The sequence below is a fragment of the Macrosteles quadrilineatus genome, unplaced genomic scaffold, assembly GCF_028750875.1.
Source record: "Macrosteles quadrilineatus isolate MER2022 unplaced genomic scaffold, UCM_ALF_1.0 Scaffold_8__2_contigs__length_117827958, whole genome shotgun sequence".
NCBI classification, from domain to species: domain Eukaryota; kingdom Metazoa; phylum Arthropoda; class Insecta; order Hemiptera; family Cicadellidae; genus Macrosteles; species Macrosteles quadrilineatus.
Genome location: NW_026542601.1, coordinates 68,409,352 through 68,421,613, shown reverse-complemented (window position 1 = coordinate 68,421,613; position 12,262 = coordinate 68,409,352). Strand labels below are relative to the sequence as shown.

Sequence of the window (12,262 nt, the reverse complement as noted above, 5' to 3'; positions counted from 1 at the left end):
ACCTTTAGGTTGGAGCTCGTTCGCTGCGCTCACTTGCCTTCAGGATAGCTCGTTCGCTACGCTAACTCGCCTCCAGGTTGAAGTTCGTTCACTACGCTCACTCACCTTTTGGTTGCAAATTAGCTGTTGTCATAAATGTAAAAGAAATAATAGTGCTGCACCCTGTTGGTAATTTTTGTGACTTTAATGCTATTGAACATCACAGAACAGAACCAACTTGTTTAATTGAAACAGCTGTTAAGATTCAATAATTTCATTTCTCATAAGGTTAACATGGGAAACTCCAGAGCCACTGGGGCGGAGCCCGAAAGGATTTTTGAAATAAGAATATGCCTATATGTTAATCGGGAATGTGAGCTATCATCATGCCAAATTTCAGCCCAATCCGACCAGTATTTTTCGCGTTCACTTGTCACAAACATACATCCATACATCCATCCATCCAAACTTTCTCATTTATAATATTAGTAGGATAGTAGGATATATCTCTATATATAGATATATAAAAATTTGAACGAATGGTGTTTTTGGCCTCTGGGGACATCAAAATGAAAAAGTAAATCGGTCCCGGGCTTATGTCTTACCATGAGACCTACGGTAATAGCTACTTCCCTATAGGGAAATTCGCTAAAATACTTCCCTATAGGGAAATTCGCTAAAACAAACAATTCAGTATATCAAAGTGTTTTTGTACGGTTTTTGGTTAGGGAGAAAACTAAAAAAAATGGTAAATTAAAAATTCCCATGTTATTCTTATGGAGAATATTGTAAAATGTTGTAGTTTGCTTGTTTATGGATATATTTTGATCAAAATTGGCAAATTTATTTATTTTATAGTAAGCTATCAATATTTTACTAAAAACACACTACTTTATTAATTCCCTTGTAGCAGCAAACCTAGGTACTCGTTAAACCTATTGTTATTTAAATAGATCAATTGAAAATCAACTCGGCCAAATGGAAATTCGCTTAGACGGCAGGTTTGCTGCGGCGGGGGTATTATTTTTTGCGATCACTGAAAGCGGCCTTGAAGACGCCGGATAAAAAATTGACTATTTTCTCTCAATCCCGAATGATGTTCATGGTTTTTCGCTAATGTGGGAGATGATGATGATGCCAAAACCACGGAAAATGTTCCCAATTTCACCGCAATAAGGAGGAGATCTTGATGAGTATTGTATAAATAAATAAACTATAAAGCTATTGCAGTATTAAAATTAATTATTTTTTTAATCAATACTTTCCAAAACACCTCAATTTTGGCCTGAGACCGGAGGACCAACATTTTAGACTTGCAGAAAAGCCTGGCCCAAAGACTCCTAATCTACAGTAAGTATAACTGGAAGACTTACTCTCGTTTCATGGACAGTATATCCTTGAAGGTGTTGATGAGCTCCAGGTACGATGTCGGGGTGACGTAAGTGTGACGTTGAGTCCTCAACAGATACTCTACACTCAGCTGTTGAGTGGACGTGTGGAACTCCTGACACATGTCTATACAAGCCTGACGTTCTGTCTCTGGCAACTCTATGTCTCCCAGGAACCTCTTAGCTACAGCCAGTAGAGCGTCTGGTGGCCATGTCTGGTAAATATCACACAATCACACAACATATACAACACACAACTGTTGAGTGGACGTGTGGAACTCCTGACACATGTCTATACAAGCCTGACGTTCTGTCTCTGGCAACTCTATGTCTCCCAGGAACCTCTTAGCTACAGCCAGTAGAGCGTCTGGTGGCCATGTCTGGTAAAAAGCAGTCAATCACACAACATATACAACACACAACTGTTGAGTGGACGTGTGGATCCTGACACATGTCTATACAAGCCTGACGTTCTGTCTCTGGCAACTCTATGTCTCCCAGGAACCTCTTAGCTACAGCCAGTAGAGCGTCTGGTGGCCATGTCTGGTAAAAAGCAGTCAATCACACAACATATACAACACACAACTGTTGAGTGGACGTGTGGATCCTGACACATGTCTATACAAGCCTGACGTTCTGTCTCTGGCAACTCTATGTCTCCCAGGAACCTCTTAGCTACAGCCAGTAGGGCGTCTGGTGGCCATGTCTGGTAAAAAGCAGTCAATCACACAACATATACAACACACAACTGTTGAGTGGACGTGTGGAACTCCTGACACATGTCTATACAAGCCTGACGTTCTGTCTCTGGCAACTCTATGTCTCCCAGGAACCTCTTAGCTACAGCCAGTAGAGCGTCTGGTGGCCATGTCTGGTAAAAAGCAGTCAATCACACAACATATACAACACACAACTGTTGAGTGGACGTGTGGAACTCCTGACACATGTCTATACAAGCCTGACGTTCTGTCTCTGGCAACTCTATGTCTCCCAGGAACCTCTTAGCTACAGCCAGTAGGGCGTCTGGTGGCCATGTCTGGTAAAAAGCAGTCAATCACACAACATATACAACACACAACTGTTGAGTGGACGTGTGGAACTCCTGACACATGTCTATACAAGCCTGACGTTCTGTCTCTGGCAACTCTATGTCTCCCAGGAACCTCTTAGCTACAGCCAGTAGAGCGTCTGGTGGCCATGTCTGGTAAAAAGCAGTCAATCACACAACATATACAACACACAACTGTTGAGTGGACGTGTGGAACTCCTGACACATGTCTATACAAGCCTGACGTTCTGTCTCTGGCAACTCTATGTCTCCCAGGAACCTCTTAGCTACAGCCAGTAGGGCGTCTGGTGGCCATGTCTGGTAAAAAGCAGTCAATCACACAACAAATACAACACACAACTGTTGAGTGGACGTGTGGAACTCCTGACACATGTCTATACAAGCCTGACGTTCTGTCTCTGGCAACTCTATGTCTCCCAGGAACCTCTTAGCTACAGCCAGTAGAGCGTCTGGTGGCCATGTCTGGTAAAAAGCAGTCAATCACACAACATATACAACACACAACTGTTGAGTGGACGTGTGGAACTCCTGACACATGTCTATACAAGCCTGACGTTCTGTCTCTGGCAACTCTATGTCTCCCAGGAACCTCTTAGCTACAGCCAGTAGGGCGTCTGGTGGCCATGTCTGGTAAAAAGCAGTCAATCACACAACATATACAACACACAACTGTTGAGTGGACGTGTGGAACTCCTGACACATGTCTATACAAGCCTGACGTTCTGTCTCTGGCAACTCTATGTCTCCCAGGAACCTCTTAGCTACAGCCAGTAGAGCGTCTGGTGGCCATGTCTGGTGAATATCACACAATCACACAACATATACAACATACAACTGTTGAGTGGACGTGTCGAACTCCTGACACATGTCTATACAAGCCTGACGTTCTGTCTCTGGCAACTCTATGTCTCCCAGGAACCTCTTAGCTACAGCCAGTAGAGCGTCTGGTGGCCATGTCTGGTAAAAAGCAGTCAATCACACAACAAATACAACACACAACTGTTGAGTGGACGTGTGGAACTCCTGACACATGTCTATACAAGCCTGACGTTCTGTCTCTGGCAACTCTATGTCTCCCAGGAACCTCTTAGCTACAGCCAGTAGAGCGTCTGGTGGCCATGTCTGGTAAAAAGCAGTCAATCACACAACATATACAACACACAACTGTTGAGTGGACGTGTGGAACTCCTGACACATGTCTATACAAGCCTGACGTTCTGTCTCTGGCAACTCTATGTCTCCCAGGAACCTCTTAGCTACAGCCAGTAGAGCGTCTGGTGGCCATGTCTGGTAAAAAGCAGTCAATCACACAACATATACAACACACAACTGTTGAGTGGACGTGTGGATCCTGACACATGTCTATACAAGCCTGACGTTCTGTCTCTGGCAACTCTATGTCTCCCAGGAACCTCTTAGCTACAGCCAGTAGAGCGTCTGGTGGCCATGTCTGGTAAAAAGCAGTCAATCACACAACATATACAACACACAACTGTTGAGTGGACGTGTGGATCCTGACACATGTCTATACAAGCCTGACGTTCTGTCTCTGGCAACTCTATGTCTCCCAGGAACCTCTTAGCTACAGCCAGTAGAGCGTCTGGTGGCCATGTCTGGTAAAAAGCAGTCAATCACACAACATATACAACACACAACTGTTGAGTGGACGTGTGGAACTCCTGACACATGTCTATACAAGCCTGACGTTCTGTCTCTGGCAACTCTATGTCTCCCAGGAACCTCTTAGCTACAGCCAGTAGGGCGTCTGGTGGCCATGTCTGGTAAAAAGCAGGCAATCACACAACAAATACAACACACAACTGTTGAGTGGACGTGTGGAACTCCTGACACATGTCTATACAAGCCTGACGTTCTGTCTCTGGCAACTCTATGTCTCCCAGGAACCTCTTAGCTACAGCCAGTAGAGCGTCTGGTGGCCATGTCTGGTAAAAAGCAGTCAATCACACAACATATACAACACACAACTGTTGAGTGGACGTGTGGAACTCCTGACAAATGTCTATACAAGCCTGACGTTCTGTCTCTGGCAACTCTATGTCTCCCAGGAACCTCTTAGCTACAGCCAGTAGAGCGTCTGGTGGCCATGTCTGGTAAAAAGCAGTCAATCACACAACATATACAACACACAACTGTTGAGTGGACGTGTGGAACTCCTGACACATGTCTATACAAGCCTGACGTTCTGTCTCTGGCAACTCTATGTCTCCCAGGAACCTCTTAGCTACAGCCAGTAGAGCGTCTGGTGGCCATGTCTGGTAAAAAGCAGTCAATCACACAACAAATACAACACACAACTGTTGAGTGGACGTGTGGAACTCCTGACACATGTCTATACAAGCCTGACGTTCTGTCTCTGGCAACTCTATGTCTCCCAGGAACCTCTTAGCTACAGCCAGTAGAGCGTCTGGTGGCCATGTCTGGTAAAAAGCAGTCAATCACACAACATATACAACACACAACTGTTGAGTGGACGTGTGGAACTCCTGACACATGTCTATACAAGCCTGACGTTCTGTCTCTGGCAACTCTATGTCTCCCAGGAACCTCTTAGCTACAGCCAGTAGAGCGTCTGGTGGCCATGTCTGGTAAAAAGCAGTCAATCACACAACAAATACAACACACAACTGTTGAGTGGACGTGTGGAACTCCTGACACATGTCTATACAAGCCTGACGTTCTGTCTCTGGCAACTCTATGTCTCCCAGGAACCTCTTAGCTACAGCCAGTAGAGCGTCTGGTGGCCATGTCTGGTAAAAAGCAGTCAATCACACAACATATACAACACACAACTGTTGAGTGGACGTGTGGATCCTGACACATGTCTATACAAGCCTGACGTTCTGTCTCTGGCAACTCTATGTCTCCCAGGAACCTCTTAGCTACAGCCAGTAGAGCGTCTGGTGGCCATGTCTGGTAAAAAGCAGTCAATCACACAACATATACAACACACAACTGTTGAGTGGACGTGTGGAACTCCTGACACATGTCTATACAAGCCTGACGTTCTGTCTCTGGCAACTCTATGTCTCCCAGGAACCTCTTAGCTACAGCCAGTAGGGCGTCTGGTGGCCATGTCTGGTAAAAAGCAGTCAATCACACAACAAATACAACACACAACTGTTGAGTGGACGTGTGGATCCTGACACATGTCTATACAAGCCTGACGTTCTGTCTCTGGCAACTCTATGTCTCCCAGGAACCTCTTAGCTACAGCCAGTAGGGCGTCTGGTGGCCATGTCTGGTGAATATCACACAATCACACAACATATACAACATACAACTGTTGAGTGGACGTGTGGAACTCCTGACACATGTCTATACAAGCCTGACGTTCTGTCTCTGGCAACTCTATGTCTCCCAGGAACCTCTTAGCTACAGCCAGTAGAGCGTCTGGTGGCCATGTCTGGTAAATAGCAGTCAATCACACAACATATAAGTCAAGTAAAAATACCTATAATGACAATAATTCCAAATTCACACAATAATACCAAAAATGATAATATGTACAAACTTTTGTTTGATAGAATTACTTCACCTAGTTTGTATTATGGACATTATACAGCTAGTTTACGACATAAATGCTTACCTGAAACCAATTGATTGTGCAGCAATTCACCAAAGCTGGAAATTTACGAATTCGTGTTCTAAAACCATCTCCGATTGGGCTGAATGCTAGAACCACATGTAACTGATCCTTGACAATTTGTAGAAACAAGTTGAATAAAGCTACAGGACTTCCATCAGTCTGCAAAAGGATACAGAAATAAGCAGTTATAATGGTAATGAAACATCATTCTATGTAGAATTTTTCAAGTATATATACATCATGTATATTTCTTAAACAGACCTGCTGAGATTTGTCTTTCTGTCTGTCGATGGTTCTCATCTTTTCGCAAATTTCTGCTTTCTCATCAATCCCAAACAAGTTGGGAACCTCCCCAGAGTTGAGCATGTTGTTGATGTCTTCAACAAAAGCCTCCTCTTTGATCTGTAAATACATGTTGATTACTTTCAGAAACTCAAAACAAACACAAACAATTTTATTTTTGTAAAGTAAAGGAAAATTGTTGATTTCACACACTTTCCTTAACAGCTAGAATTACAATGAAATACACTCAACATGTTCACAGTGTGTTTTTTTTTAGAATGAAGGCAATACTTTGAATTAATATTTTGTTCGGTACTGCCATTGAGTATATACAATTAGAGGGGACACATAGCATTATAAAACCTCAAAATTATGACCAAAGAAACAAACTTCATCAACTTAACAAAATTTCAAAATTAAACAAATTTTAAAAACCTTCAGCAAACGCAATATTAAAAAACATCTAAACTGCGTTACCAACAGACATGAGGTGGTGTATTTCTGGCCGCTAACGCTTCTTTGCAACAGCGCTGTTCAGGTAACAATAGTGTCTACTCTAATACATGTATTCTCAATGGTACTACCTTGCACAAAAGGCCAAGTATTTGTTACTCTTATTTGGATCCAAATACACCTCAGCTGAGTCTAAATCTTAAACAGTGAGTTGGTGATTTACCTGCGAATCTGTAAACAAGAACACCACGTGTTGGTCACTAGCACTGGCCTTCAGTAAGATGTTCTTCAAGTCTTCATGCCACTCATACATTCCGTACTGTCTGCCCATCTCTACCTAAATAGAAAAATGGTAGGTTAAATAGAAATATAATAATATATACAAGGTTTAGCTATAATATCTACAAAAAATATATTATGTGTATTTATAAAGATGTAAATAAACATTTGCATACATTGACTTTATAACTAATAGTTTTTGTTGCAATATATTTCTTCTTTACATTGATGTTTCACACATTGATATATTGTTGCTGTTGGTAGAACTAAGATTCCTTGTTTACCTGGAAGAGGTCATACTCGCAGATGTGAGCAGCTAGACGAGTGAGTGACTGTCGTCCACTTCCACCTACTCCAACCAACAATGCATGGCTTCTGGGCTGCTTGAGAATGCGGCAGATTCTAGACAAGTGTTCAATAGCAAACCTGCAGGCGAAAAGTAAAAAGTTATGTAAACATTTCCTAGTAATGGGATAGTAGATTTATAGGAAAAGTTTATATTATAATTATAGGTATCAAATAGAATCAAAGTCTTTAATTGTATCCAGGCCAGAACAATGGTAAAAGTTGATGATCATCTGTTTTAACACTGTTATTGCTTCAGGACCACCACATCTTTAACATGTGTGACCATGGGAACCTTTATATGAAGATGAACGTTGTATCGCTCTTATCTCAAAGTGTTCTCTAATATAAAGAACATTCTCCTTATTTATGGAGACTCACTCGATCATAAAGCTTAAAGGCAGGATTTGAAAACAATTTTCTAAGATATTTAGCTTCACACTTAAATTAGTTGACTAGTCAGTTTCCTACAGTCAAAAAATTGATGTATCTCTAACAAATCCGGATCATACAAATCTTAATATTTGCAATACGTTTTGAGAGAATTTGCTTGTTTTATACTACTTACAAGAATTAATTTTGGAAAAACCAAAAGCAAAATAATTATCATACAAAGTAATTAATCTAATTTTTTTTAAATCTGATTTAGGTATAAGCCTAATCAAATGAACACTTGCCTAAACAAGACGAGGTTCATTGGTTTCTTACTCATGTTGTTAAACTCGTTGAGGAAACCTTCCACAATATTTCGTAGAGCATCTAAATCTGTGACTTCTATGTAGTTCCTGACATCGGCCTTGGGGTTGGCAAAGTCACAATACAACAGTCTGCGTAGTTCAGTCTCCCCTACCTGTAATTTCAACAGAATTGTTGAATCAATGCAGATGATAAATCTTGATGTACTATGTTGTTTCCGACATGCATGTAACTGTAGAAAATTACGACATCTGGAGTTTTCGATTCATGACACTAGTGAAATCAGTAAATAAATTGAATAAAGAATAATTAGCAATTCATATCAATCAATCCTAGCTAAAAACCTTAAGCCTTTTCATCAATGATCACTACAGATTATCTTTAATCACCCACCACACTGCACTGTACTCAACCATCTTGATTGTGGCAAGATTTGTTCAATGGGCCCATATGCAATTTGTCATTTAATTAATGGTGCTGTGTATCAAAATTTCAAAATTAAAGAACAAGACTAGGGTTTGGACTGTCCCCTTCTTAAAAACGTAAAAATTCCAATGACGCAGAAAAACACAAACAATCATACCCGGCTCCCGGGAGGTTTGTCTTTCACCAGGTGAGTAAACATCTGGTCCAGGTCCTCCTCTAGGTTGGAAGCCACAACTTGATGCAGCAAGTCAAATATCCACTCCCGGTCCTTGTCATCTACCAGTCTGTCATGGTAGACTCTCAACACCTCGTGTACCCAGAGTCTCTTCATGGCCAGCAGATCCTCCATAGCCTCAGGTACTGACAGCAACACTCCCTGTACAGTCAAACCATAATAACTGACAGACACAAACATAGCAGAAATGACTGTCCAATCTCAGTCCATGTCATCTACCAGTCTGTCATGGTAGACTCTCAACACCTCGTGCACCCAGAGTCTCTTCATGGCCAGCAGATCCTCCATAGCCTCAGGTACTGACAGCAACACTCCCTGTACAGTCAAACCATAATAACTGACAGACACAAACATAGCAGAAATGACTGTCCAATCTCAGTCCATGTCATCTACCAGTCTGTCATGGTAGACTCTCAACACCTCGTGCACCCAGAGTCTCTTCATGGCCAGCAGATCCTCCATAGCCTCAGGTACTGACAGCAACACTCCCTGTACAGTCAAACAATAATAACTGACAGACACAAACATAAAAGAAATGACTGTCCAATCTCAGTCCATGTCATCTACCAGTCTGTCATGGTAGACTCTCAACACCTCGTGCACCCAGAGTCTCTTCATGGCCAGCAGATCCTCCATAGCCTCAGGTACTGACAGCAACACTCCCTGTACAGTCAAACCATAATAACTGACAGACACAAACATAGCAGAAATGACTGTCCAATCTCAGTCCATGTCATCTACCAGTCTGTCATGGTAGACTCTCAACACCTCGTGCACCCAGAGTCTCTTCATGGCCAGCAGATCCTCCATAGCCTCAGGTACTGACAGCAACACTCCCTGTACAGTCAAACCATAATAACTGACAGACACAAACATAGCAGAAATGACTGTCCAATCTCAGTCCATGTCATCTACCAGTCTGTCATGGTAGACTCTCAACACCTCATGCACCCAGAGTCTCTTCATGGCCAGCAGATCCTCCATAGCCTCAGGTACTGACAGCAACACTCCCTGTACAGTCAAACAATAATAACTGACAGACACAAACATAGCAGAAATGACTGTCCAATCTCAGTCCATGTCATCTACCAGTCTGTCATGGTAGACTCTCAACACCTCGTGCACCCAGAGTCTCTTCATGGCCAGCAGATCCTCCATAGCCTCAGGTACTGACAGCAACACTCCCTGTACAGTCAAACAATAATAACTGACAGACACAAACATAGCAGAAATGACTGACCAATCTCTGTCCTTGTCATCTACCAGTCTGTCATGGTAGACTCTCAACACCTCGTGCACCCAGAGTCTCTTCATGGCCAGCAGATCCTCCATAGCCTCAGGTACTGACAGCAACACTCCCTGCACAGTCAAACAATAATAACTGACAGGCACAAACATAGCAGAAATGACTGACCAATCTCTGTCCTTGTCATCTACCAGTCTGTCATGGTAGACTCTCAACACCTCGTGCACCCAGAGTCTCTTCATGGCCAGCAGATCCTCCATAGCCTCAGGTACTGACAGCAACACTCCCTGTACAGTCAAACAATAATAACTGACAGACACAAACATAGCAGAAATGACTGTCCAATCTCAGTCCATGTCATCTACCAGTCTGTCATGGTAGACTCTCAACACCTCGTGCACCCAGAGTCTCTTCATGGCCAGCAGATCCTCCATAGCCTCAGGTACTGACAGCAACACTCCCTGTACAGTCAAACCATAATAACTGACAGACACAAACATAGCAGAAATGACTGTCCAATCTCAGTCCATGTCATCTACCAGTCTGTCATGGTAGACTCTCAACACCTCGTGCACCCAGAGTCTCTTCATGGCCAGCAGATCCTCCATAGCCTCAGGTACTGACAGCAACACTCCCTGTACAGTCAAACCATAATAACTGACAGACACAAACATAGCAGAAATGACTGTCCAATCTCAGTCCATGTCATCTACCAGTCTGTCATGGTAGACTCTCAACACCTCGTGCACCCAGAGTCTCTTCATGGCCAGCAGATCCTCCATAGCCTCAGGTACTGACAGCAACACTCCCTGTACAGTCAAACAATAATAACTGACAGACACAAACATAGCAGAAATGACTGTCCAATCTCTGTCCTTGTCATCTACCAGTCTGTCATGGTAGACTCTAAACACCTCGTGCACCCAGAGTCTCTTCATGGCCAGCAGATCCTCCATAGCCTCAGGTACTGACAGCAACACTCCCTGTACAGTCAAACAATAATAACTGACAGACACAAACATAGCAGAAATGACTGATCAATCTCTGTCCTTGTCATCTACCAGTCTGTCATGGTAGACTCTCAACACCTCGTGCACCCAGAGTCTCTTCATGGCCAGCAGATCCTCCATAGCCTCAGGTACTGACAGCAACACTCCCTGTACAGTCAAACAATAATAACTGACAGACACAAACATAGCAGAAATGACTGATCAATCTCTGTCCTTGTCATCTACCAGTCTGTCATGGTAGACTCTCAACACCTCGTGCACCCAGAGTCTCTTCATGGCCAGCAGATCCTCCATAGCCTCAGGTACTGACAGCAACACTCCCTGTACAGTCAAACCATAATAACTGACAGACACAAACATAGCAGAAATGACTGTCCAATCTCAGTCCTTGTCATCTACCAGTCTGTCATGGTAGACTCTCAACACCTCGTGCACCCAGAGTCTCTTCATGGCCAGCAGATCCTCCATAGCCTCAGGTACTGACAGCAACACTCCCTGTACAGTCAAACAATAATAACTGACAGGCACAAACATAGCAGAAATGACTGACCAATCTCTGTCCTTGTCATCTACCAGTCTGTCATGGTAGACTCTCAACACCTCGTGCACCCAGAGTCTCTTCATGGCCAGCAGATCCTCCATAGCCTCAGGTACTGACAGCAACACTCCCTGTACAGTCAAACAATAATAACTGACAGACACAAACATAGCAGAAATGACTGACCAATCTCTGTCCTTGTCATCCACCAGTCTGTCATGGTAGACTCTCAACACCTCGTGCACCCAGAGTCTCTTCATGGCCAGCAGATCCTCCATAGCCTCAGGTACTGACAGCAACACTCCCTGCACAGTCAAACAATAATAACTGACAGGCACAAACATAGCAGAAATGACTGACCAATCTCTGTCCTTGTCATCTACCAGTCTGTCATGGTAGACTCTCAACACCTCGTGCACCCAGAGTCTCTTCATGGCCAGCAGATCCTCCATAGCCTCAGGTACTGACAGCAACACTCCCTGTATAGTCAAACAATAATAACTGACAGGCACAAACATCACAGATGAATGACCAAAATACTGAACCCAAATTTATAACGGGTTGCCGCAATCAATGTTCAAAACAGGCTGAACATTCCACATCCTAGGTATAGGCCAATATTTTTGCCAGTTCAATGACTCAGTCATCTCCTAAGATTTAATCTGCATTAACCATGTTAGCCTACCTTCTAGATCACTGTTTCACAATT

At 43.1% G+C, this 12,262-nt stretch overlaps 1 protein-coding gene across 1 annotated transcript in view; it reads right to left on the bottom strand.

Annotated features, from left to right (window-relative positions):
- The window catches only part of LOC128999957 (dynein axonemal heavy chain 7-like), a 60,413-nt gene that overhangs the window by 21,989 nt on the left and 26,162 nt on the right, over nt 1-12,262 (bottom strand). Inside the window, exons 27-33 of the mRNA XM_054426756.1 lie at nt 8,682-8,900; nt 8,080-8,252; nt 7,342-7,483; nt 7,002-7,115; nt 6,305-6,445; nt 6,044-6,202; nt 1,353-1,582 (exon numbers count right to left, since the gene is read on the bottom strand). Coding sequence (XP_054282731.1) covers nt 1,353-1,582; nt 6,044-6,202; nt 6,305-6,445; nt 7,002-7,115; nt 7,342-7,483; nt 8,080-8,252; nt 8,682-8,900 — 1,178 coding nt within the window. The remainder of the gene's footprint in view (nt 1-1,352; nt 1,583-6,043; nt 6,203-6,304; nt 6,446-7,001; nt 7,116-7,341; nt 7,484-8,079; nt 8,253-8,681; nt 8,901-12,262) is intronic.